The sequence below is a fragment of the Chlamydotis macqueenii genome, chromosome 10, assembly GCF_036417535.1.
Source record: "Chlamydotis macqueenii isolate bChlMac1 chromosome 10, bChlMac1.mat, whole genome shotgun sequence".
Classification (NCBI taxonomy): Eukaryota; Metazoa; Chordata; class Aves; order Otidiformes; family Otididae; genus Chlamydotis; species Chlamydotis macqueenii.
In genome coordinates this window covers 23019889-23044117 of record NC_141565.1, presented here as the reverse complement: position 1 = coordinate 23044117, position 24229 = coordinate 23019889, and the positions used below count along the sequence as shown (strand labels likewise).

General features: G+C 52.4%; 1 protein-coding gene across 12 annotated transcripts in view; it reads left to right on the top strand.

The window, feature by feature from the left end:
• The window catches only part of TMCC1 (transmembrane and coiled-coil domain family 1), a 110580-nt gene extending 103091 nt beyond the window's left edge, over positions 1-7489 (top strand). For 11 of the 12 annotated variants that reach the window (XM_086756007.1, XM_086756004.1, XM_086756015.1 and 8 more), the window contains 2 exons: positions 999-1134; positions 3203-7489. In XM_086756007.1, the coding sequence (XP_086612133.1) occupies positions 999-1134; positions 3203-3517 (451 nt within the window). In that variant the 3' untranslated portion in view covers positions 3518-7489. The remainder of the gene's footprint in view (positions 1-998; positions 1135-3202) is intronic. The other variant, XM_086756005.1, reaches the window with a different exon arrangement.
• Positions 7490-24229: the final 16740 nt, after the last annotated feature.

Sequence of the window (24229 nt, the reverse complement as noted above, 5' to 3'; positions counted from 1 at the left end):
GAGCTGTCGCTCGTAATGAGCCAAGAATGAAACTCGCGAGAAGCGTGGTGGCAGAGGATGGGACGGACGGTGCCCAGCTCGCTGCTCCCGCCTGGAGCTGTGGCCTAGCTCTCTGTGCGTGTTTACCTTTTGGGAGCATTAGAAATACTTGCCTGATTTTAAAAGGGTATTGAAGTGTGAGTGGCTTGTAAATTTGGACCTGAAATTCCAAAAACGAAGTGCTACGTACAAATACAAAGTATCTCTAATGTATTTTGGGAGTGCTAAAATAACATTATGGAACTATCACTGAAGTCAGTTTAAAACTCTCTCAATGAGAAACAGAACTGTTTCGCTCAGAACTGTCATGACGCAATTGTTTTGGGCAGTTCTCTCCAGGACTGCTCCCAGTCTGTTCACCAGTAGCAAACTGAAAAACAAGCCTGCAGGTTAATTATTCGTGTGCCCTCCTTGTAAGTGATACAATGACCTTTGCTAGTGAAGCTGAGTCGTTCGTGGGAGATAAAGAAAAAACAAGTCAAGATATCCCTGTGACCTCACGTGTGGAGACCAGACAGGGCCATCGTGTTATCTGAGGCATTGGTCACATTACATTTCTGTCATTTTTATGCCCGTTACTGTTCAGAGCGTAGATGAAAATGCTTTAGAGCTTTTGATATTAGAAGGGAACTGTTTGGTTTGAAAAAAAAACTTGGGGAATAACTTACTCTGTTCTAATTCTGTCTTTCATTTCTTTCATCACATGACAGTTGTCATTTAACCGCTGTGTGTGTTTTTCCCCAGGATAGAAACAGGATTAACATGACTGTACCTGGTAGAGTGGATTTCCTTAATTCCCAGTGAGAGGGCCTCGCATTGTAATGCGTGCTTGTGTAATGAGTGAGGTAGCCACACTAGTTTTCAGTACAAAATCTATGGTTTCGTTGCTTGACTGTTACTGGTGTAATTTTGCCATCCTGTTCTCATTAAAGCTACTGTACCATGTATATCATTTCTAGATGTGAAAGACTCGAAGAGCAGCTAAATGACCTGACTGAGCTCCACCAGAATGAGATCCTCAATTTAAAACAGGAGCTGGCCAGCATGGAGGAGAAAATTGCCTATCAGTCTTACGAGCGAGCCCGGGACATCCAGGTGGGTGGCGGAAACAAGGACACCCACGTCCTGTCTTCCACCTGCTCTTTCTGTAACTCATTCGCTTTTGAAATACTTTGAAATACCTGTGCTAGTTTTAGCAGGCACCTCAGTTTTGATCACTGACTTGAGATATTTATAGTGTGAGCAGAGAATTGTAGGTCAAAGCTCTCCCTCTTTCCTGCCCTCGAGGTGCTTCAGCCGGGTCATTTCCTCTGCAGACAGAGCGGTCTGTGCTTTTGGCACGCTGGTCGATGCAGCTGCGCACCTGGTTGGGTCAAGGTCCTTCCAGGCTGCTTGCTGTTAGAGGAGCCGAGCAGTTTTACCCCGGACTTTCGGGCGCCATAACTGAAGAGAAGCCCTCGTGCTTCGTTGGCCTCCACAGACATGATGTAATGACAGAGAAATGTAACAGGTGACAATGACCTTTAAGTTAGGTTAAAATAAATCAGTGTCTGTGAACAGTGGTGCCATGGCCTCTGACAGAGTAAACAGGAGGCTCTCCCTTGGGGGAATGTTACGCTATGCAGGTTTTGTTCTCCTGTCTAATTCAACATGGCAGCAAGAAGTAAGGTTGCAGTGGGGATTTCTCAGTACCTTTTTTTTAATCTTCATTGTATGATTCAGTGCTTTTAGTGTAAACTTGCAAACTGGGACAGACTATTCCTCAGGATTGCTGGGGAAAAGGTAAGCGTTTTCTTGCATGAAAAACTAGTTAAGGACTGGGCTGATGTTGCAGAGGAACAGTGGCAGAGCTTAGTTTGTAGGCAAGGATTCCTGGTTCCTATTCCAGCAATGAGTCTCAGAGAGACTGCTACTTGCTGCAGACCTCTGGATGTTACCTGAAGCTGGCCTTCAGGTCTCAGGCCTTTACGTCTGAGAAAAGCAGCTCTGAGGGAGGATTAGTGGAAAAATTGTACCTTTGTATCTCCAAGAGCAGAAATGTCTCATGGCATTAATTGCCTTGAAAGCCCTCCTCCTCCTCCCTAGCCCACCCGCTGCATGTCGCCAGTGTTGCACTGCAGGTTGGTCCACTTGAGGCTCAGCGTGGTGGAAAGTTCTGAAAACAATCACCCCCGAGTCAACTGTGCTTTTGTGCAGGATAGCCTTCTCCTTACACGTGCTTTTGCTTTGCCTCTTCCTAGAGGCAGTTTCATAAACCTCGTACTTCTTGCCCTTCTCCCAGACATCTCCTTTCTCCAGCCCTTGCAGTGTCACCTGGAGCTGTGCCAGCGCCACAGCTTGCAGCAGCCTGGAGAAGGAGGTCTTCCTCCTGTCATGCCAGCTGTGCAGTCCCGGCCCTGGTGCTCCTCAGACTTTCCCTGAGCGCATTCAGCTCATTAAGCACGCAGAATGCAGCCGAGCCTTTTTGTTAGTTATTTTTGTTGACTTAGTTTTCTGCCAGGTTGACTAGAGAACTGAGTGGGCTCGGGAGGGGTTGGACAAGCACAAGTCACTGCGAGGAAAGTGACAGGAATGGGAGGCTCTGCGAATGTGCAGCCCGGAAGAGGAGGAGGAGGAGGAGGAGGTGCTGGCTGGACACAGCACCTTTGTCCCCTCAGTGGTCTCTTGAAACCGAAGCTGAAGGGAGTGCCTCGCTGGCTAGCCCCTCCTTTCTGGCCAGATAACGGCTGAGGGCTTTCAGCATCCTCCTCCCTCCCGGTCCGATGGCAAGGCAGGAGGGATGATAAGGTCCCGGGTGACAGTCGCACCATGTGCAAGGACAGGCAGCTGACAGAGCCACATGGCAGCTGCAGCATCTGTTTTAACAAAGTCTGACTTCTGCCCAGCCTCCCATCTCTCTGTTGAGCATCTCTGGTGTAAATGAGACGATGTGGTGTGTTACAGACAGCAGGACCTTGTTGACGAGGGGCTCCTCACCCTCAGTCACGTGAAATGGCACAGCCTCCTCTACCCCACTGCAGGGTGTGCAGTCAGTGTCGTGACTCGTGTCCTGCAGCGGTGCAGAAGGCGTGAGGAAGGCGGCCCTGGTCTGACCTAGTCGCTAAGGTAGGAGCGGGGCAGACTTGCGGGCGCTGGCGACCCAGCGGTGTGTTCTTGCTGACAGGAGGCGCTGGAAGCGTGCCAGACCCGCATCTCCAAGATGGAGCTGCAGCAGCAGCAGCAGCAAGTGGTGCAGCTGGAGGGGCTGGAGAACGCCACGGCCAGGAACCTGCTGGGGAAGTTCATCAACATCCTCCTGGCTGTCATGGCTGTCCTCCTTGTCTTCGTCTCCACTGTGGCCAACTGCATCGTGCCCCTCATGAAGACTCGCAATAGGACGTTCAGCACTTTATTTATAGTGGTTTTCATTGCCTTTTTGTGGAAGCACTGGGACGCCATCACCGGCTACTTGGAACGGTTCCTGTCTCCCCCAAGATGATGGCGGCAGGAATTGGCTGCGTTGCCCTCCTCCCAGCGCTCTCAGCGAGCAAGCGTGGCAAAGATTAGTCAGCAACTACTCCGCTGAAGTTTTAAAGTGTCCGAGTGAATTTGTTTACATTTAGAATAACGTTTTTTCTCTGCGAGATGCATTGCAATAGTATTTTTTAGATTTTATTCAAGAACTCTTTTTGGCGAGAATCCTGGATAATTTTTATGTAGCATGGTTCTCTTTGGATGCAAATCTTAAGATTCTTTAAAGTGTACAAAAGAAATAAATAAAATACAGAGATCTGGAGCATACCAACGGGCAATTTCAATTGTGGCTTGAACTACTGTACTAAACTTGTCAGGAAGAAGAGAACGTGGCTAGCTTATGATGAGCAAAGCTAAATCTAGTGCACAGCCTTGAATGATGGTACCACAGCAAACCTGTAACACTAAACTCTTACTGTGAAGTCTGCTCACATTCCATGTCCAAATGTATGCGTTCAAAGTGGTTTCTTTCGTTAACAAGAGAAAAACAACAGCGTGTGGATCTCTTTCCCAGCTCAGCATCTGGGTTCGCTGTTTGTGCTAACTTGACTTACAGTAACTCTCCATAAGGGTGGCTGACTTTGCTAAGCATATGAAGTGGAAGCTTCATGCCGTACACAGTAACTGCACGGTCGTGCTACAGTATTTTGAAGTAGTCCTTGAAATACTTACCTTTAAGCAGAAGCCCTTGGTCGCACTTTTAAGGTTTTTTTAATATATGTATATTCACAGATTTAAAAAAAATCCGAACAGCATACTTGAAGAGTGTAATACTCAAACTCTCAGTGCTTCCTTATTGTTTCTAATAGGATTTTTTATTATTATTATTATTATTATTATTATTGGGGGTTTTTTTGGAAGGGGTTGGGAGGGTCGTTACTTTTTTTTTCCTTTTAAATAAAGAAGTGATGTTTTTAAATGAAGAAATGCGTGAATAATTGTGAGCCGTCTTGTCCTGAAACAGTTTTGAGGAGGGCAGAGAGTAGTTTCTAGTGCCAGCCTGTCTGGAACGCAGCGCTATTCATATGCCATTTATCTGTCCTCCTAGGCATACAGATGCAGCATCATGAGAAACATCTATCTTCTCCACACGTTTTTGTCATGCAGGGCTTTTTCTTTTTCTTTCTTTTTCCAGATGTGAAGGAAAGTATGTTTATATTTCTTATTTCCACATCCATCATCTCCCATTCCTGGCCTTAGGATAAGAATAAGGAATTTCTCTTCATCCCTTCCTAGGGAAAAGACAGGTTCTTTTAAGGAAAGAAATACTGAATCAACAGTCCACTTAAAAGAATGGTTGTCTCAGAAATCTCTCTGATGTACTTTTAAAATAAACCCCTAAAAACTGAAACCAAAGTTTTCCTCCTGTCAGGCTCTGGTAAGATCATTTGTGTGTCTGTGTCGAGATGTTCTTCGTACACTCTGTCTGTGTGGTGTGCCATAGAGAACGTCCTCTTCGTCAGCTCTGGCGGCAAGTACTTGGTGTAGGTACCTTTTTGGAGCTCTAAAGGAAATGTCAGCTTCAAATGTGACTCTTGAGTGCTGGCAACGTGCTGTTGCTGGTGACCTGTTGGTACCGGCAGGCAGACTTCGTGTCCAAGGAATCTGCGTTCACTCTTTGCTGTTTCTTTAACTGGTGTCCCTTTCACCATAGCAAAGCCAAGACTGAACTTCCTTCTCCATGAAATCCAAAAAGACTCCAGGATTCTCTTTCAAAACCATTTATGCTGTTTAGTTAGATCTTACTGTTTTCCTTCCTTCCAGGCTTAAGTTCCCTCTAGGAACCAAATGTTGCCCAAGTGACCTAAACCATTGAAATCACACGTATGCGTATATGGAGCGTGTACGTCACACATTTACACATGGATATACAGAAGCCTAGGACTTTATGCTATGAGGCAAATTCTGGGTTCTGAGAAATTCTCTCAAGCTAGGTTAACAGCTTTGAGGGTCTTCTGATTGCCAGCAGAGGCAAGCCCTCTGCTGTCCAACCATCTTTCTTCCTTCAAAGATTCTGTCTATTTTTTTCCATAGTCACAGGAAACTCAGGTACCCCCCTCCCCAGGGATCCCAGCACACCTCTCTCTTCGGCACCGTGTGTGCTAATCTGCTCCCATCCTACTTAAAACACAAATTGCCAATTGCAACTTACTCAAGCCAAAAATAATCATGCTTTCCACAGAGTTGCAGGCAGAGCAAAGATTGCATAAACAGTCCCTCCCTGGACTGTGCTTCTAGCTCCAGCACACTCTCTTCTCTCCACCGCCGTTCTCTGGCTGATTCAGATTACATGGGTAACTATCATCTTCCCGTTAGGTAAATTTTGTCAGAAACAAAGGTGTGAATAACAGTAAGAACTGATTTGGCACACAATTGAAAAGCTTTGTTGCCTTTATTTCTGAAACCTGGCCTTTGCACCTCTCTTTTTCTCAGTTTTCATGACACTAGAATTGCTCACAGTAGATTTTTATGTGGTCAAAGCAGGAAGGAGTTGAAAGCCAATGGATCTGGACACTCAGTGCCACTCGTCCATAGTATTTGAAGGAAGTGTTTGTCCTTCTTTTATATCTTGATTTCATTTACTGTCTCAACTCTGTGTCGTCTTCAGTAAATACCATTTGCTAATTTGCCAGAAAGTGCAGGCTTAATAGAAACGTATCACCTCAAAACTGTTTGGTGAAGGCCATGTACATGTGGTTCTGGACAATGTCTGTCTGTCTGTCTCTTTCTCTCTCGACAGTCTCTTCCATTCCAGAAAGCTGTCTGCAGTAATGCCATATATGATGCTGCATCCACTTTTCATACCCTAACACAACTGCCACGTGTTTTGCCTTTTGCATTAGCAGAACGTTTGGGGGTTTTCCTCCCTCTTCAATTTGAAGGTCAGTGATGATTTCTGATAGCTTAACAGTGATGATATTGTTGGAAATGTGATTCTAGCTTTAAAGCTCCCTTTCCTTGTAAGTGTTTGTGTTTGCTTTCTTGATGAAGCGTTTCTGGATGACACGTAGACGACAGTTTTCGCCATGGATGTGAGCGTGCGTGTGAGTACCTTTTATTAGCCTTCCTCACGGATGTAAACTTTTTAGTGCCCGTCTCCGAGTTGCAGAGTGTTTCCCAAAACATTTCGGATTCAGAGTTGAAACGATTCTGAAACTGCTTAGATACGTTTAGGACATATCAACTTGGCATATTAAAAGGGAAGAATATAATGGACTGTGTTAGTTCAAAAAGCAGCAGCTCTTCATAGAAATTCTGCAGTTCAGGTGAAGGTCATCTGTTCCCCCATTTGCTCTCTCAATGTAGAGAAGAAAAAAAATCTTGATGCAAAAAAATGTACCATTTTAAATTTTACGAAGTTCTCTTGGCCTCATTAGTTTAGTTTACTGGTACTGAGCATCCCTACAGCAATTCTTTCATTGGTGTATTGCAACCCTGTAAGTTCTGAGGGTCTGATCAGATTAAATGTTGAATTTTGTACGTGTTGCACTGGGACAGAAAAGCACTGTCTTTCAGCTTTGAAAATAAGCTTTTTTTTAATTATTATTAAAAAAGCAGCATTATAACAAAAGAAGCCAAGCTACAAAGGGGTTCAAGATCAGGTAGTTTTGCCAGTTTTTAAGTGAATTCTGAATGTGGCTGAAGAGTTACAAACCCTGTGTGTCTGTGTTGTGTATGCCAGGTGGTATAGTCGTAGGCAATTGACTTAGCTGTAAGCGTGTTTTAAAAGTGTAAAAAGATAAACAGAAAAACTCACTTGCACGGGTTGAAAAGTACAGAAATGACACTTGTGAACGTAACACTGTAGTTTATAGATCTTAAGCTGCTAATTGTTGAGAGAGATTTACATTTGTCTTGTCTGATTGTCGCAGATTTATCTGTGACACTTTTACTGTATATAAAAAACTTTAAATAAAGACCTCAGCTATTAACACTGGCCTAATTTGGATGTTTCCAAAGGGATGAGGGTGCGAGGGGCGGTCAGGAAAAAAAAGAGGGGTGTATTAAAACTGTGCTGATCCCTAATAGCTTCAAATTCGAGCAAGTTCTCCGTAGATGGGATATAAAACTTCATCCTGTCATCAGCCATACACCACCTGGGCATGGCGAGAACAAGTTAGCCGCATCGTTTGGTCTCTGTGGGCAGAGGAGGAGGAAGAGCAGCATTGCATTCTTCCTCCTCCTTTCTTTCCAGCCCTAGAGCCTGGGCCAGCCTGTCTGCAGGGTCAGCAGCATTCCTGCAGACGCTGGCCTGCGCGTGGCTCGCACCGCAGCGTTTCTCCACCCGCCCTGCCTGCAGCGCTGTAAGCCTCAGTTCGGAGGTGGGAACAACTGGTTGAGATGGCTTCCCCAAGCAGTGTCCGTCGTTGAAGAACCGGGAGGTGGTCCTGTATTTTCCACCTCGGAGCAGGTCTGTAACTGGACTGCCCCGGTTCCCCGGTTGGGAGGGGGTGGGGGCTGGCTCTTGCTTCTTTGGACGTTTTCCTTACTGGATTGCAGGATCAGCTCTGTGCTGAGTGCACATGCAAAGCAGGGTGTGATTCTAGCCGCACCTGTATTTCTCACGTGGGTCTCGTGATGGGACAGCTCCGGGACACGGCTCAGCTTTGACATGGAAGAATTCAGCTGGTAGAACCGCACTCGCTGACCGAAAGCCCGCTCCCTCTTCCTCTGAGGAAAGGCGAGAGCCCGTATGATGTTAGTTGGGCCACCACTCTAAACATAACTATTTTGTCTACCAAGTTTTGTAGAATTTCTGAATTCCTTAGTATTTGTACAAGCTGGAAGTGAGCAGATTCCTCACTGACGTGGAGAAAGTACTCATTCCTCTTGGTTTTTGGTCATGTGGCCTTGAGAACACAGAACTGAGAAGGGAATGGCCACAACTTTTTTAAGGTGAAGGGACTGAGTAATTGTCTCTGTTTTCACAAAAAAAAAAAAAAAAAAAAAAGATACAAGTGCTGTAAAACCAGCAAAAGATCCAAAAGCAGAAGCAGCTGTTTGCAGTGATTTTCTTCCCATAGTCTCCCAGAATAAACCAGAATGCAAATTCCAGAAGATTATGGATGCAGCATGTGCACAGGACTGCTTTTGCTAGAGCTGTCTGGGTCAAGACAGGAGATGGGTGCTGGTTGTGAAGCTTAACGTTTCTCTTTTCTTTTGGGGCGGTCACCTGATAGATGCTGGCCTCGATATGGGTGCTGAGCGTGGCTCAGGACCAAGAGGGAGCATGATGATTGAGGGTGAAAGCAGTGGCTTTCTACTCCCACGTCAACAGTTTTGATATCATCATTTAGAGGATTAGGAGTCACTGCTCAGCTTTTTGGTTAGTCTGTGGGAAGTGGTTGGATAGCTCCACCCGGGTCCTGGGGGACAAACAGGAATGTGGCAAGGGTATGGCTGTGCTGTGTTGCCACAGTGAAGGCAAAGCATTGGCTGATCTTCCTCACTGGAGCAGTCATTCTCCCGGGTCAGATCACAGCATGTTGACAGGAAAGACATGGACCAGTTGGAGAAGGTCCAGAGGAGGCCACGCAGATGCTGAGAGGGCTGGAGCAGCTCTGCTGTGAGGCCAGGCTGAGAGAGCTGGGGCTGTTCAGCCTGGAGAAGAGGAGGCTCCGGGGAGACCTGAGAGCGGCATTCCAGTACCTCAAGGGGGCTGCAGGAAAGACAGGGAGAAACACTTCAGCAGGTCCTGTTGTGACAGGATGAGGGCTAATGGTTTTAAAATAGAAGGAAGCAGATTTAGATTGGACATAAGGAAGAAATGTTTTGCGCTGAGGGTGGTGGAACCCTGGCCCAGGTTGCCCAGAGAGGCGGTGGATGCCCCATCCCTGGAAACATTCCAGGCCAGGTTGGCCGGGGCTCTGAGCAACCTGATCTGGTTGGAGATGTCCCTGCTTCTGGCAGGGTGGTCGGACTGGGTGGGCTTTAAAGGTCCCTCCCAACCCTAACCTGTCTGTGATTCTGTGAGTTGATAGTGGAAATTTGGGCAAACAGATAGCCCTGCCACAAGAATCTGTTTTCAAGTTGTTTCTTAACAAGCCCTAGATCCACTTTTTTCCTTCAAAAGACACTTGGTTAGGGGTTTGTTGGCCTCAGCGGAGCCTCCCCCACTGACTGGAGTTCAACAGAAATGGGAAGTGGGTTCTCTGCTGCCCGAGTTAGAACATCCCGGGGCACGCCAGCTGTGCTGAGTGGTTCAGTCCCTAGCCAGATCCCCTCTGAAACCTGGGAATCTCCTCTGAATGAGTTAGCACGTTCGTGTGCCCTGCCTGTGCCAGCCCTAGCCCAAAGGGGCAAAATAAGGAATGGTGACACAGAACAGGGAATGCTGCCTGAGGAGAAAAGCAAGACCAGGGTGGGAAGCTGTGGTGCGTTTCCAGGCGCCCTCCCCGGTGCAGGTTTGCCTGTGCACAGCTGATAGCAACTTGCATCGCAATCAGGAGGTCTGAAGGCGTTCAGAAGTTCTGCACTACACACAAAGCCACTCCAGTCCTGCGGGCGTTCACGAGCAGGTACCTGCCGCGACAGCCTTGAGGACGCCCCTGTCTCCAGCTTCCTTGTTTGAAGTAAACTATGCCGCACGCTGGCTCTGCCAGGCAGGGGCTGGCAGCCCTGCCAAGCGACCCGCCAGCCTGTCCGGCCCGCACAGCAGCAGGTGAGCGTGACACCGCGCTGCTCCGGCTGCCGGCCCCGCGTTTCCAGGGAGATGGAGAACTGCCGCCGCCCCCGCGCATCACCCGCGTCGCTCCAGCCCCTCCTGTGAACGCGAGCTCCGCGGCAAGACGGCTCCCGCTCACCCTTGGCCTTGCTGACAACGTCCCCGCGGGGGCTGCTGACACGGGGGAGCGGACGGAGGGGAGGGAGCTCCTCGGTTTGCGCGGGGAGGGCACGGTGACCCGGGAAGCACGGCTCGTCCTCCTCAGGCACGCGCTGAGAGCCCAGGGGCGTTTTGGAAATGAACGCCCCGCTCGCGTGGCGGAGGGGTACGGAGCAGAGATGGGTCACACGAGGAGCGGGTCTCGCTCCGCCGCTGGAGCGCCGCCCGGCGGAAAACCTCGCCCGGGACCGACAGCGCTCTGCTCCCGCTCACGGCCGCGCAGCACGGGCGTCACGGCGGTGCCCGGTCACCGCCCGCGTTCCGCTGCGGACGGGCTGTCAGCGACCACCGGCCCGCGGCCCCTCTGCGCCCCGCCCTTTCCCGCCCGGGAACGCAGCCCAGCTCCCCACCCGCACCCCGGGAGGCCCGCGGGGAGTCTGGGCCCGGGCCGTCTCACAGCACGGGCGCTGCCGGGGGCCTCACGCAGGGCCGAGACCCGAGCCGCGCTCATCTGAGCCGCCGCGGTCACCCGGGACTGACTACGGCAGGCGAGCGGCCCCCCCCGCCCCGCTTCGCCGCTGCAAACAACGCACGCGCCCGCGCCGCCGCGCTCCGCCCGTGCCTGCCGCCCAGCCTGCGCGGGCCCCGCCCCGCCCCGCAGGGCCGCCCCCACCCCGCCCGATCTCTGCCGCTCCCTAGCGGCGGTAGCCGGCACTGCGCGCTCGCGCCGCCCGCGGTCTCTGGCGACACCTGGCGGCTGCCTGGAGCCTCGGCCCCGGGGCGATGCCCCCTGCGCGGGGCCGTGCGGGCGGGGGAGGAGCCTCCGCGGAGGAGTTTCCCGCGCCGCCGGGCACGTGGCGGCCTGAGGCGCGGGGGCGGGCCCAGCTGCGGGCCGGGATGAGGGCGGGGCCGGGCCGGTGCCCCAGAGCCCGGGGCCGGTGCTGATCCGCCGGGAGCCGCTCGGCAGCCCTGCCGTGGCCCGAGGGAGGGCAGGGACCCCCGGGGGGGCTTGTTTGTCCCGCAGCGCTGTTTGCCCGCGTGCCCCCGGCCTGCGTGTGGCTGCCCAGCGATGGGAGGGTGCGCGGGGGGCACGGGAGCAGGCACGGGGAGCAGCCCTGGCTGCTGGCGTAGCCCAGCTCGCACCAAGTGCAGCCAAAACCATCATGCTCCCCAGCACAGCCATCTCCTCTGGTTCGCTGTCGTGTCTCCCAGAGCAGCGCTGGGGAATGCGCGGTGACGTGGAGACCGTGGCCCGCCCAGCTACACCAACTCCCTGCCAGTGTTGCCTGGGCTCCGGAGCACCCCTGCCAAACATCCCGGCCTCTCCTCTCTGTCGCTGGGCCACAGGCAACTGCAGCAGCACATCACAGACCTAGAGCTGCTCCCGTTGCGCGGGACCCCTCTCCCCCACAGCTCGGCGTCACCACAGAAGTGACTTGGTGTTATGGCTGCTGGAATCCACCCCTCTGTCGCGTGCTGGTGCGGGTGAGGAATAGCCTCTCCCTGCCCAGGCTCGGCAGTCCCTCTCTGGATCCTGCACACACACTTGCCCGCACAGCATCCGGGCCCGTGCTCAGCTCCAACGTCTGTGTGGAAAGGGATCGTGTGGCCACAGGCCGTGGCTCTGCCACGCGTCATTGCCCCGGCCCTGGAGGGAGCTACTCCAAAGCATAATTGTTTATGGCACACGTTGGAGGCTCTCACGTGAAGCTGAATGCTCTGCTGCTCTTGTGTTAAGCACGGCTGGTCTGTGATTACAGTGCAAATTACTCATTTGTCTGATGTGGAGCTTTCCTCTCCTCAAAGTGGAGCTGAAGTCTACAAAAATTTGGTGGTGTGCTCCTCCCTGCTTCACGTACCGTAGCAATGGTGCCAGACAGGCTCTGCCGGGCACACAGGTCTGACCCTGCCGCTGCCTCTCTTGTTCCCATTTGTGGCGCGGTCTGCCTTTGCTGGCACCCCTGGCCCTCGAGGCTTGGTGTCTCCTCTGGCTCCCGCACAGCGTATTGTCCTGTTTGCCGGCCCGCCCCAGCAACAGCGGGGAGCCACGCTGGCTGGGGCTCCCCGGGGCCTGCCTCAGCCCTGCTCTGGTGGGGCTGCGTGTCCAGCAGCAGAGATCACACACAAAGGCGCCTTTTCTCTCCTGCAGGGTAGGCTCCTAATAAAAAGAGAAGGGGAAAAGAATCATTTAAGATTTGGAGGTTCTCTGGGGACAGGACAGGAACCACAGTCACCTTGATAAATCCCTGTTTCCTGACGCTGGTGGGGGAAGGAGGCACCTCTGCAGGGGCAGCGCTGCAGAGCGGTGGGGGCCGGAGGTGGCAGGTGGGGAGATGGCCCACGGCGCATGCAGGCACATGGCAGCACAGGCAGAGTTGGCAGGGACGAGCTGCCTGCTCCCTGGGGCGAGATAAGCCTGCTGATGCTCTCTCCTGTTAGCAAAATGCCCGCTGTCTGCCAGCCGCGTCCCCCTCCCAAGCACTGCCTACAGCCAGCACCTTTTGCCAGCGCTAACAGTGCAGTTAATTACTGCGGGCAGGGTGCGGACGCGGCCAGCGCTGGGGAGGGCACAGTGTGCAGAGGGAGGGCTGCCCATGGTGTGGGAAGAGGACATGGCTGTCAGCCGGTAAAAGCAGCACGCTGACCAGGAAATGTCTTTTAACTGGGCTGCTAAAAATCCCTTCCCCTCTCACCATCACCAGAGGAAACCTGAGGCTCCGCTGTCCTGGACACGCTTTTGTTTGGCTCTGGCGCCAAACTGTCCGCCTGGACAGTTGCAGGAGCTGCTCACGGACTTGCACACAGGAATTCACCGGCTCAAAAAGTGAATGAGCTGGGATGTCCCGTCTGACCCCTGAACGACTCAGGTCCTTCTTCTGTGGGGCTCTGTGGGGACAGCTTGGTCCCACAGCGTGTTGCCTGGAAAGCCTGTGAGCAGAAGTTTGCACCTGGGGCTGAGACTCGGTGGCTCTGGGGATGGTGGCTTGCAACAGGGCTTGGTGCTGGCACGGCCGGCTCTCATGGAGTGCCACGGCAGTGAAGCCGTTCCTGCCACAGGCATTCGTGGGGAGGCCTCGAGCCAGCTGCTGTGGAGTGCTGATGCACGGGGGGGAGCATCTGCTTTTCCTGTCTGCTGCACTGGCTGATAAACACAAAGTGTACGAGAAGAGGGACAGATGGTCTTGCCCAGTCTCCACGTTTGATGAGGAAACATGGGCAAGGCATGGTTTGTAGGTCAAGATAATAGCTCTTGCTAGGCTAACCTAGATGTGTTTTATACACAGACGCAGGAGTGATAATGGCAGTGGAGTAGATAGATTTTTACTATTTGAGTTACAAAAGGGCTTTTGTTTAATTATGCTCAATTTGCTTTCTCTGTCTCTGGATTCCTGCACTGCCGGCGCTGGGCTGGCCGGTGCCTGCTGCCCAGAGGCAGCAGCAGGCAGCAAGGCAGCAGGTGCCCGCACCCCGGGACCTGCCCTGACGCTGCTCGGGGGTGGCTGGAGGAGCCTCACGCGGGTGCCGAGCCGGAGCTCAGTGCAGCGGTGCCGTAGGACCCCTCACGCCAGCCAGCTGCCTGAGGGACTGCGGGTGGGTGAAGCCCATGCCCCTCCCGACTGGCTTGGCTCGAGCCCCACGCTGATTTTATTGTGGCTGCGGCACCTGGCAGAGCTGGCACGCGCTCTGCCGCCTTCTATTTTTAAGACTTCCCTTTGAGCATGTGTGGGGGGTAGCTGCTGTCCCTGCAGATCTCATCGGGGTGATGGTGAGGCTTAGCTGGTGGGAGACAGCTGCCCGTCCTCTGAATGGAGGCATCCAGAAGAGTCCTGGGTCCAGGCCAGCCAGGACCGTGAGGGTCCTCCTGGCTGCACCGCCCAGAACAGAAGGCTTCACACTGGAGTTTGCCCTTGCTGAGGCCTCTCTCCGACGAGACCAGGGATGGGGCGGGAGGAGGTCTGTCCAGGGTGCCCCTGTGTAGCCAGTGGACCCGCTGAGGCCACCATCACTGCGTTGGCAACCAGCAGCTCATGGACCCGTCAGGGCAGTGGGGACGCAGTGCTGGTGCCCCCGAGTGCCTCTCCATGATGCCAGGCGGGTCACGTCCAGGCTCAAGGCGCAGAGCGAGGACCGGAGAAGCCGCGGTGGCCGGCCCCGAGGCTCACCGGCAGCTCAGTCAAGGCCCTGCTGGGCAGGCCCTGGTTTTGCCGGTGGGCCCCAGCCAGGGGTCTCACCCCGTGGGCGCAGGCTTTGGGCAGGGAGCGGGGGCAGGGAAGAGCAAGGATTAGCTATTTTTCTTGCCACACTTCCCGTTTCCGCTGCTTGTGGCCGTCTCTGCAGTCCGAAGCCAGATCACAGCTTTTAAAGGTGCTGGGTTTGCGTCTCTAGTAGCACGCTTCAGCTCTGACTCACTTCCTTTCCCACCACTGCTCGTCCTTGGCAAACGCCAAAGGAGGTCCCTCCGCGAGCTCCGGGCCAGGAGGCCGGCGGAGCAGCTACTGGCGTGCTTTGGCCTGTTTCCTTCAGCAGGAGCGTTTCGGTAACTCGCCAGGTCACAGACACACAGGCTGATGTTCAGGACATACCTGTGCTCCCTGAGCCCTGTCCCCCACCCACGGGCTGCTTAGGAGGAGCAAGCCAACGCTAATCAGTGCTCGCGTTCCTGTTTCCGTTTATTGTTGGCTTTGAGATTGTGGGCTCTTGCCCAGGATGTTTGATTTTTTTTTTTTTTTTTTTTTTTGTCCAGAGCATCTGGAAACCCTGAGATTTTCAGAGAGTGCAGGTGGGTGTCACAGCATACCAGTAGTCCATCTCTGCCCTTTCAAGGAAGGAGGATCTCAGGAGGGCTGGTTTTTCTTGAAGGAAGCTTCTAACAGCTGCTTGAAGCTCTGGCTGAGGATGCAATAATTAATACTCAGGAACGCCTGCCAAGCAGTTGGCAGAGCAGCCCTCCTCCAGCCAGGCACAGGGACCTGGAATGACATCCCCAGGGTCACCGATGGCATGGGGGCAGGCCTGGGGACAGGACTCTTCAGCCCTCTGGGCCGCTGGCAGGAAGCTGGGCTGCTCCTGCACAAGCATGAACGGGAGCACAGGTGCCGAAGGGCCTCGCACCGTGCCCGCTGCCGGGCGCCTGGTGCTCCATCTCCAAGGTGGGCGCAGACTGCCCCGATGTTGGTGCTCGGAGCCTCCTGCTACGGTGGTAGGCAGGGTCCGTGCTCCCCCGAGGAGCCACACCAGACTCCAGCCACTGCCTGAAGTCTCTTTGAGAGGTGGGAGAGATTCTGAGGCACCCGCCAGCCCCAAGTGCGTCCCCTCTGCTCGCGAGCTGCGGGCAGAGCGCAGTTTTTGTCATGCTCAGAAAAAAATCACATGAAGCTTGGTTGCTTTTCCACCTTGATTTACTACCAGCTTTGACAAGCTCTGTCTCTTGGCTCCTCTGATACTGCCAGCCGTGTCTAATGCTGTTGATTTGATAATATATCTAATCTGGCTTTATTGAAAACGCCCGGTATCTCAGAGCTGCTGTTCTCCTACTTGAACCATCTTCTTTCCTCGCCTTCCTTCTCTCTTTCCCAGCTGGGGCCAATCTGTCCGGGAAATAGTCCAATTTGCTTCCATCTGATGGGAGCGGATCCCAGCTCAGTTCCCTTCATCTACTCTGGAGTTGAAATCAGCCTAGGTCATTATTTTGAAATCCTTCATTTTCCTCCTCTGCATTTTTGCCGCTGCTTTTCTCCCTTGGCAGGGCACTGGTGAAAGTATCTCTACATAGGTCTTCCTTCGGGGTTTTCACAGAGCAACCGCCACCTACTTGGCGTGACACGGATGTTTGATGTCCAGACAAGACCCTCCCATGGTCCGAGAAGAAGCACCAGCATCCTGTGTGAGATACACCTTAAACCAGCAGTCTGGGCCAGGCCTCAGCCCCTCTGCAGGCACGCTTTGAGGGCCGGGGGCACCTGCCGCAAGGCAAAGCCCCTCAAGCCCAGCGTGCAGTGCATGGCACCCTCTGTCACAGCCCTGACACAGCTGCCAGCCGCCGCGTGGGCAGGCCAGGGTCTCCGTTACACAGTAGTGTACTGCTAAAGGACCTCTTGGCCCCTCTCGCTCAGTCAGTGCGGACTGGACAGGAGAAGGAAGGGCCTGTCTGAGCGTGCTGTCATCCCGGGTGCACAGCTGGTGCTGGGCAGCAAGGGGCATTAACGGCCTGAGCGGCCTCAGCTGCAGCCTCGCCCACACCCCTGCCCAGGGCCAGGGGCTCATTTAAGCCCTGGGCGAGGCCCTGGGGTCTGGCCTGCTCTGTGCTGTGCTGCTCTCCAGCCCAGTCTCTGGGAGGACTGCAGGCACCTTGTCTCCTGGGTGGGCCCGCTGATGGCAGTTGGCAGTACATGCTGTCTGTGCGTAAGAGCCCTCGCAGGAGCGGGTGAGGCAGGGGGCTGTGGCAGGCCCAGGAGACGCAGCCAGCCTGTGTTGTGGGGTTTGCCCTGCAGCACTCTGCGTGCCGGCACAGTGAGAGTGGGCACCTTGGTGCTCTGATTGCCTGGAGCCAGGAGACCGCGGTGGAGGAGTTCCCAGGCAGAGACATTGCTGATGCCATAACTGCATGTGGAGCTTTGTGCAGAGCTTGCCCTTGTTTGACGCAGAGGCCCACTGCTATGAGACCTGGGTCAGCTCCGCTGCTCAGCGATCTGCTGGAGGTGGGTCTGTGTGTGTGGATTGGCAATCAAATGGTTGCTTCTGTAGGCCCCAAGAAGCATCATCAGGTGAGATCCAGGGAAGCTCTGAAACGCAGCTACACAGAGAGGCAAACATGGCCTGTTCAGGAGCATGGAGCACGGCTGCGTGAGTAGGCTGTGGAAGAGCTGGATGCGTCCTGCGGAGCTGCTGGCGCTGCAGGTGAGTGATGTGCAGATACGTGAGGAGCTGCCAGGGCTCCCTGCTCTTGCTGGGCTGGTCTTCTGGCGTTACAACCATGGCAGCACTGGCTGTCTGTGGCTCTCCTGTCCTGGGGAACTGAAGCTGATGAAGTCCTTGAGGAAGTGCTCCCAGTTTGCACAACTCGGGGTTTCCAGAGCATTGCTGGTCACCTTGAGGTGGTGAGGGTGGGGGTGGCCATTGCGCAGCTCCCTGTGACCAGAGCTGTGCCCCCAAAGCCTGTACAGCCCTTGTTGGGGGGCCACCTAGGCAGCGAGGCTTCCCACACCCGCGTCGGGGCACGGGATGGACGGTGGGGAGGCCAGACTGGCGCCTGCTTTGGGGCACCGGGCTCAGAGCCATCTTAGCAGGGTGTGCATATGGGTGCTCATGGAAATAACGAGTTGGCCAGCATAGCTGGCTGCCATGGTGGGTAGCTGCGTGTCCGTTTGGCCTGCAGTTGAAAGTGCTTTAAGCTTGTAAGTGAAGGAATGCAAACCTGTAGCAAAGTCTAGCCTCCTAAAAGAGGAGAGGTGACATGGTGGAACGTGGGGAGAGCTGGACGTGAGGCACTTGGCTGTGCACAGGCTGGAAGGGTCTTGCTGAGCACAGGGGGTCTCTGTGCCTCGGCTGCTGTGCTGCCACAGAGAGCAGGCCGGCACGTCTGAAACAGCCGCTGAGCTGCTTCTAACTTAATGGTGGTGAAAAGAGAATTGCTGCTGAATTGCCTAGTTTATGGATCCACCAAGTTAATTAGCCATGATTGATAGGCCACTGCCAGAATGAACCATACTGCAGGCTTATCTGTGTGTATAATCCCTGTTTGTGTGTTTAAAGATTGATAGGAGAGCCAAAAAAAAAAAAATCCAGACAAAAAGATAAGGCTGAAGATGCATGGTGATGTCTTAGAAATTTAATTTAGCAGGGGAAATATCCCTTTTAAAACTACATTATTAACTGCTGTCAAGTGGCAGCCATTTGGCCTTCACGTGCTGCAGATGAATCCAGCCAAGCTGTGTCAGACCTCTCCTGAAAGCGCGGTGTGTGCCGCTAACCAGGCTCCTTCCCTGGCGCGCTGGGCGCATAAAACCTGCGTGATCACTTTGCGATGGGGCTTGTCAGCGGGGGCTGCAGCTGGGTTATGAATCACTTTAATTTGTCATGTGAGCTGGTTTCACACCAGTTTCTCTGGAGGGAAAATGCTGGAAAGTTGGAGGAGGGAGGGGTGGGGATGTCAGATGCAACTCCCCCAGCCCTGGTTCTTGGTGGAAATGTTTCTCTCTCTCTCTCTCTCTCCCCTCCCCACCCCCCCCAGCTAATGACTAGTCCTAATTAAACAGAATGGAGTGAAGTGGCCAACATAAAATGTATGTGTTTTGTTTCCACATCTGAGTCTAACATGGCCACAAGTCACAGTCTGAAATGATTGCGGGTGTTATCAGTCACACAACCTGACATTTTGCCAAAAGGTCTCTTTTGTCTCTTCTCTGAACTGTAAAAACAAGGGATGCTATTTCTTGTATTATGTAAAGAAAAATGTGGGTTTCAGTCTTAAGAAGTTATTAGATGAAGGAAGGAAAAATCAAGACCTCTTCCTTCAAATAATCACACAAATACTGGACCTCTAGGGACACGTAATGGAAAACATTTTAGGAAGCACCTGAAAAACTGCTATGGAAATTTCCCAGCCCAGCCATCACATTGTCTCCTGCATCCTTTACTGGGACAAACTTGAGAAAAATCAACAAATCAGATGATAATCTGATTTTTTTTCCTTTATTTTGTATTTATCCAGCTGCCATTAATAACAATGAAAATGAAATTATCCACCCCTGACTCTAAGTTCCCTTGACACTTAGTTAAAGTACACAATTATGCAAAATAGACTCCCACTGCACGTTATCCCAAGCAGCAAAGGCATAAACCAAACATAAGCCCCTCCACAGGGGCAAATTACTCACCCATCAAAAGAATTACTCACTGTGGACAAGTAGACTTTTAAAAGTTGATTTTTTAAGTGTGCATATGAATGTTACAGCTGGTAAGAATTCATTAGTCAATGAATCTGCAGCAAAGGAAAAGATAAGGGGACCAGGTTTGTTTTTCTGAAGTGGAAATGGTGCTGCTTGGAAATGAAATGCCCTGTTCTCTTCCCTCCTCAAATGAGGAAGGTGTTTGATCATGTGTTTGCCTTTAAGCTCACAATTAGCCCTCCTGAAATTAAAAGAATTACTTGTTTTCTTCAACAGAGTTGCACTGTCAGACATCTTGCAAAGATGACTGCTGGCTGTGAGAGAAGCTGTGAGTGCGAACGTGTAATGCAAATGCCTTTTTCTAACGCTCTTCCCCAAGGTGCTGCTGTTGCTCTGCTACGCGCAGAGCGGGGGCCTGCACGGCCACCTTGCAGTGGGGCTGGTTGTGGCTCTGTTGGCATTTGGCGACGTCGGGGCTGATAATGTGCCATTGAGAAGCATCCCATCCTCAGCAGCCAGCCCAGCCCTTCAGCTCTTCCCAACAAATTACTCATCTGGCCTTGCAACAAGCAGCTCTCCACAGCAGCCTTGCTGCGATCCTGGTAAACAACATATGTGAGGATGAGCTGGGGGAGCTGCCGCAAAGGCATTTGCTGCTTTCAAATTCCAGCTCCCGCGTGGCAGGCAGACCTGCTGTTACAGCAAGGAGAGCCCACCTGTCGGCAGCACGATCGCAGAGGCTAAAATTGTAAACGTGCACGCGTGGTGACTGCAAAGCACCGCTCAGCCCCTCTGGATGAGCAGGATCAGGTGCCGCAGCAGCAGGGCACACCAGGGCGTCTGGCCGCGTACCTCACGCTGAAGCCTGTTTTGTGGCTAGCGGGCGATATTCACAGTGTCCATCTCTGCATCGTTACTGGGCACTTCATAGATGTAATACTAACCACAGCTGTCCTGGGACCAACCTCCTCCGTTACTTGGTATTTCCTAAATCCATTCATTCTTCGGTTGCTTCTTCTGATGCTTCCCTCCGCAGGCTGTGTCCGTGGAGGATACGCACGTGAAAGGAGGGGGGAATTGGCCCCTTAGGGAGGAAGTAGGCATTGGCTGCTTTTTGTCTGATTCTGGAACAAAAAGCTCTAGCCAGCAGCTATTCTGATTAGATCTTAGTGTAAAACAGATGCAAAGTTTCATGCAACAAGTGAAGTGGCACAGGGAAACGGATGTGTTTTTACATGCTGTCTTTCCCCATCTCTTGCATGGGATAGGAGCTATTCGATCTGGAGATGATTAAGTGTGAGACCCCAGCACAACAACAAAAGTATTGGCCACCAGTTTCTTAATGATCTTCTGGGAGCTGGACTGCAATGTTCTTCTGCAATACAGGCCACAACAGGCTCTGCCCATCTTTTTACTCCCCCTTTCTTTCAGTCTTAGAAAGAATGAAAGAAAAGCAGGTTTGCTGATAGTGCCAGATCTGGAGGCAAGAGGTACATTTACATTCAAAACCTCGCACGAACGTCCAGCTGCAAGTTTCCAAGCAAGGCAAAAGCTAGTGAGTGAAAGAAGTTGGACAATTACACTCATTTGTCTTCCTTGTTTTCATTGAAATAATTCAGGCAAGGCCAACTGTGTTACTTGGATTCTCTAAGGTATAATTTAGGCATGAGATGTTTACAATCAACTCTCATTTGCATCAGCCAGGAGGAAAACATGGGATCTATTGGATATTTCAACTGGTAGGTTAATTACTAGTTTAACCACTAACATTTATTCAACCTTCTGCATCTGAACAGCCACCGGGCCGGACCTCGCACTCTTGCTGCAGTGCTTACTCTGCAGGTTGCGTGCACATGAGAGAGGCGTGTGGGATGCGGCCCTGTGAGCGCGGCTCTGGCTTTGCTAAGCAGAATTGGTGCCAGAGATGGGTGTCTGAAAGCCCTGAATGTGTTAGATCTGCTGCAAACAACATGCACTTCCTTTTTGCAGTCCCAGGAACGAGCTCAAACAACGATGGAGTTCTGTGGGCCATGCTCTGTCAGCCCTGCTAGCGATGACTATTGAACTGGGTAAAAAAAAAGCTTGATAAAATCCTTGGGACCATTTGTGAGGCAGGAAACCTCTCCGTGTGTGCAAGGAGCTCGGGGACTGGCCCCCAGACTCTGAGTGCTGCACAGAGGAGTCTAAACACTGCTAAGCAAGGCTAAAATGAGCACAGCAATTGATCGACAGTTTTGATTGAAACCAGAAGTAAGTTTTGCCTTTTTTTTTTTTTAAAAACCCAGGCTTAAATGAACATCGCTTAGAAGAACATTGATCGCAAGATAAACCCAGTTGCATGAGAGGACCCTGAAGGTGAAAAGTACCATTAAGTAGGTTAAAGGAGCCTGCCCTCATATGACAAGCTGTTCTCTGTCCGAGAGGACAGAGAGCACTGAGAGGGAGATAAGAAGATTATGAGGTCAGATTCCAGGTTACAGAAACCTCAGTGGCTCGCTCCATCTTGGGCACCTCTGGGTGGTTTGCAGGCGAGAGCCTAATGAGTGCCAGCTGTGTGGTTTTGGTGCTGCTTGCACCTCTCCTCTGGGAACTGACTCAAACCTGTCAGCTAATTCCTACATGCCAGCGGCTCATCGGGTGGGAACAAATTTTGGGTACTTAGCTGCCTGGCCTGGAAGGACTCGCTGGCTGGGAGGAGGAAGGCCCCATATTTCATGACACGTCCTAAAGTCAGCTAGCAAAACGTGTGCTTTCCCACCGTGACCTCTGACAGACCCTTGGTCTGCTGGCAGGGACAGCTGAGGCACTCACCAGGGCGGGGAGAAACACCACTGGGCTCGGCTCTGCACGCTTAGGGCTGCGTGGCCCTGCAGAGCAGGAGGGAGACAAAATGAGATCCTGTCCTGGGCCCGGGTAGGTGTTTTGGTGCTGATCCTTGGAGCGGGAAGTCAACGGGTGGGAAATCCCAGGTTCAGGTCTGGGAGGATGCAAAAGCTGACGGAGCCCAAATGGGCCCTGATGGTGTGTGTGACCCGAGTTTATCTTTGTCCAGCCCCAGTGAACTAATCCTCCCCACACACCCTCGTCTCGAGAGGCAGAGGAGCTCAGTGCCCAGGCTGTCCCCTTCAGTGCAGAGCCAGCGCCTGCAGCTCGTTAATCCTCATTGTTAGTAAAGCTTGTTATTGCTCCCTCTTCAGATAAATGCCATGAAGCAAGGGGTTGCTGCTGCTTCCCTAGCCTCGCCGGGGCTAAGCAGGCCATTTAATGAAGCCACAATAACTCAGTGGAGCTATTGCTCCGCACCCTGTGTGAGCGAGGACATCACTTACACCAAACTCAGGTAGGACGGCAGCGTTATTTGTATGATTCCCTCAACCCTCCTGGAGCAGAAGATGCTGAGAAAAGGGAGTCCCCTGTGCCATCCACAACCCCTGAAACACCCTGCACACCTATGTGTGATGTGAAACGTGGGTGTGAAAATAGCAAAAAGACTGCTGCTTTGATAGAAAGATGGAGTGGCTGACATTCAAGTACCCCAACTGTTAGCTGTACCCTGTTCACATTTTAAAATAGAGTGAGTGTTGAACGGACATTTTAACTGTTTAGGCTGCTTGATGACCTTTTCTCTTCCACTTTCCTCAGCTATATCAGCAGGTTGCTGCATTTCTTTTTGCTTTACCGCTACTTCTGCTTAGTTTCAGGGTAACGTTCACTGGTGGGTGAAGTGCTTTGGGTGCCTGTTCTGCTGGGGTATCCAGACAGTCCAAAGAAAGATTGATGTGAATATTTCCATTAGTGTGTGATTTGTAACATCACATATTTTGCATCATTGATTTTGCGGTGAGTTCAGACACAGGTGCATATGTATGCACAGCAGCATGCCCGTTGTACATAGACAGTATCTTCCCACGCTAAGCTGAAACCTCCTGACAGCTCTGCTTTGCTGCTACAAAATCCAAAATGCTACAGCTCGTCCAGTATAGGCCCTGCTGACATTTTAAATGTGTATGTGTGCACGTGTCTTTTTTAATGCATGCATGTGACTTAACTTTTGGCTTATCTCTAAGATTAATGAAGGTGTTGACTGTGCATAAGAAATGTGTAAACCTTTAAGACTGTTGGGGTCACCAGGGAAATGTCAAGAATGAGATCACACTGTTTACAATATGTCCAAAAATATACAACAGCAGACGACACCCACAAGTGCCATTATAATGAAACACAGCTATCAGAGGCAATGTAAAACACGTGCTGCTGGATGCTGCATGCCGAAGATTTATCTCGAAATTGCAGATGGCAGGCCACTGCAAGGCGAAGGTATGACAGCATTCCAGGTTTCCTAGTAAAAGGCAGCAGGCACACATGTTTGTACCTGATGTCTGCTAATAGGTTACTCCGAGGCTGATCCTGCGCCTCTACTCAAATGCTGGGACACAGCGCGAGTGCTGCAGGCCATGATCTGCCCACGTGGAGCGCGGCGACGTCAAGGAGGGTCCTCCCGTAGCTCCAAGTACTGCCTTGCCTTTACTGGAAGGGGCATGGACATGTTGTGGGCAGCGTTGGGGTGCAGGGGAAGGCCTTGGGGCTGGCAGCGGGTGGGTTGCCAGCAGGGACCTCTGGGCAGGGGTTCAAGCGGGGACAGCGCAGGGGCTGATGGCTAGGCTGCTGGGGGACAGGGTCGGGGCAGAGGTGCTGGTGCCCAGCGCAGGTCGCTGCTCAGGTGGGTTTTGGAGATGGTGCTGTTGGGGGCTGGCTGGGTTTGGAGGTGGGGGTTAAAACCACCCAGGGATCCGGCTAGCAGGGGCTGCGAGTCAGCAGCATGGCTGGACGCAGAAGCTACGGGCCAGCGCGCAGGGCTGCATTTGGCAAGGGCCACGTGCCTGACCAAGGGTCATAGCAATGACAAGTGACTGGAAACTGGGGACGCCCTTGGCAGAAGCCCATGAATTTGCACGGCTCTGGCTCC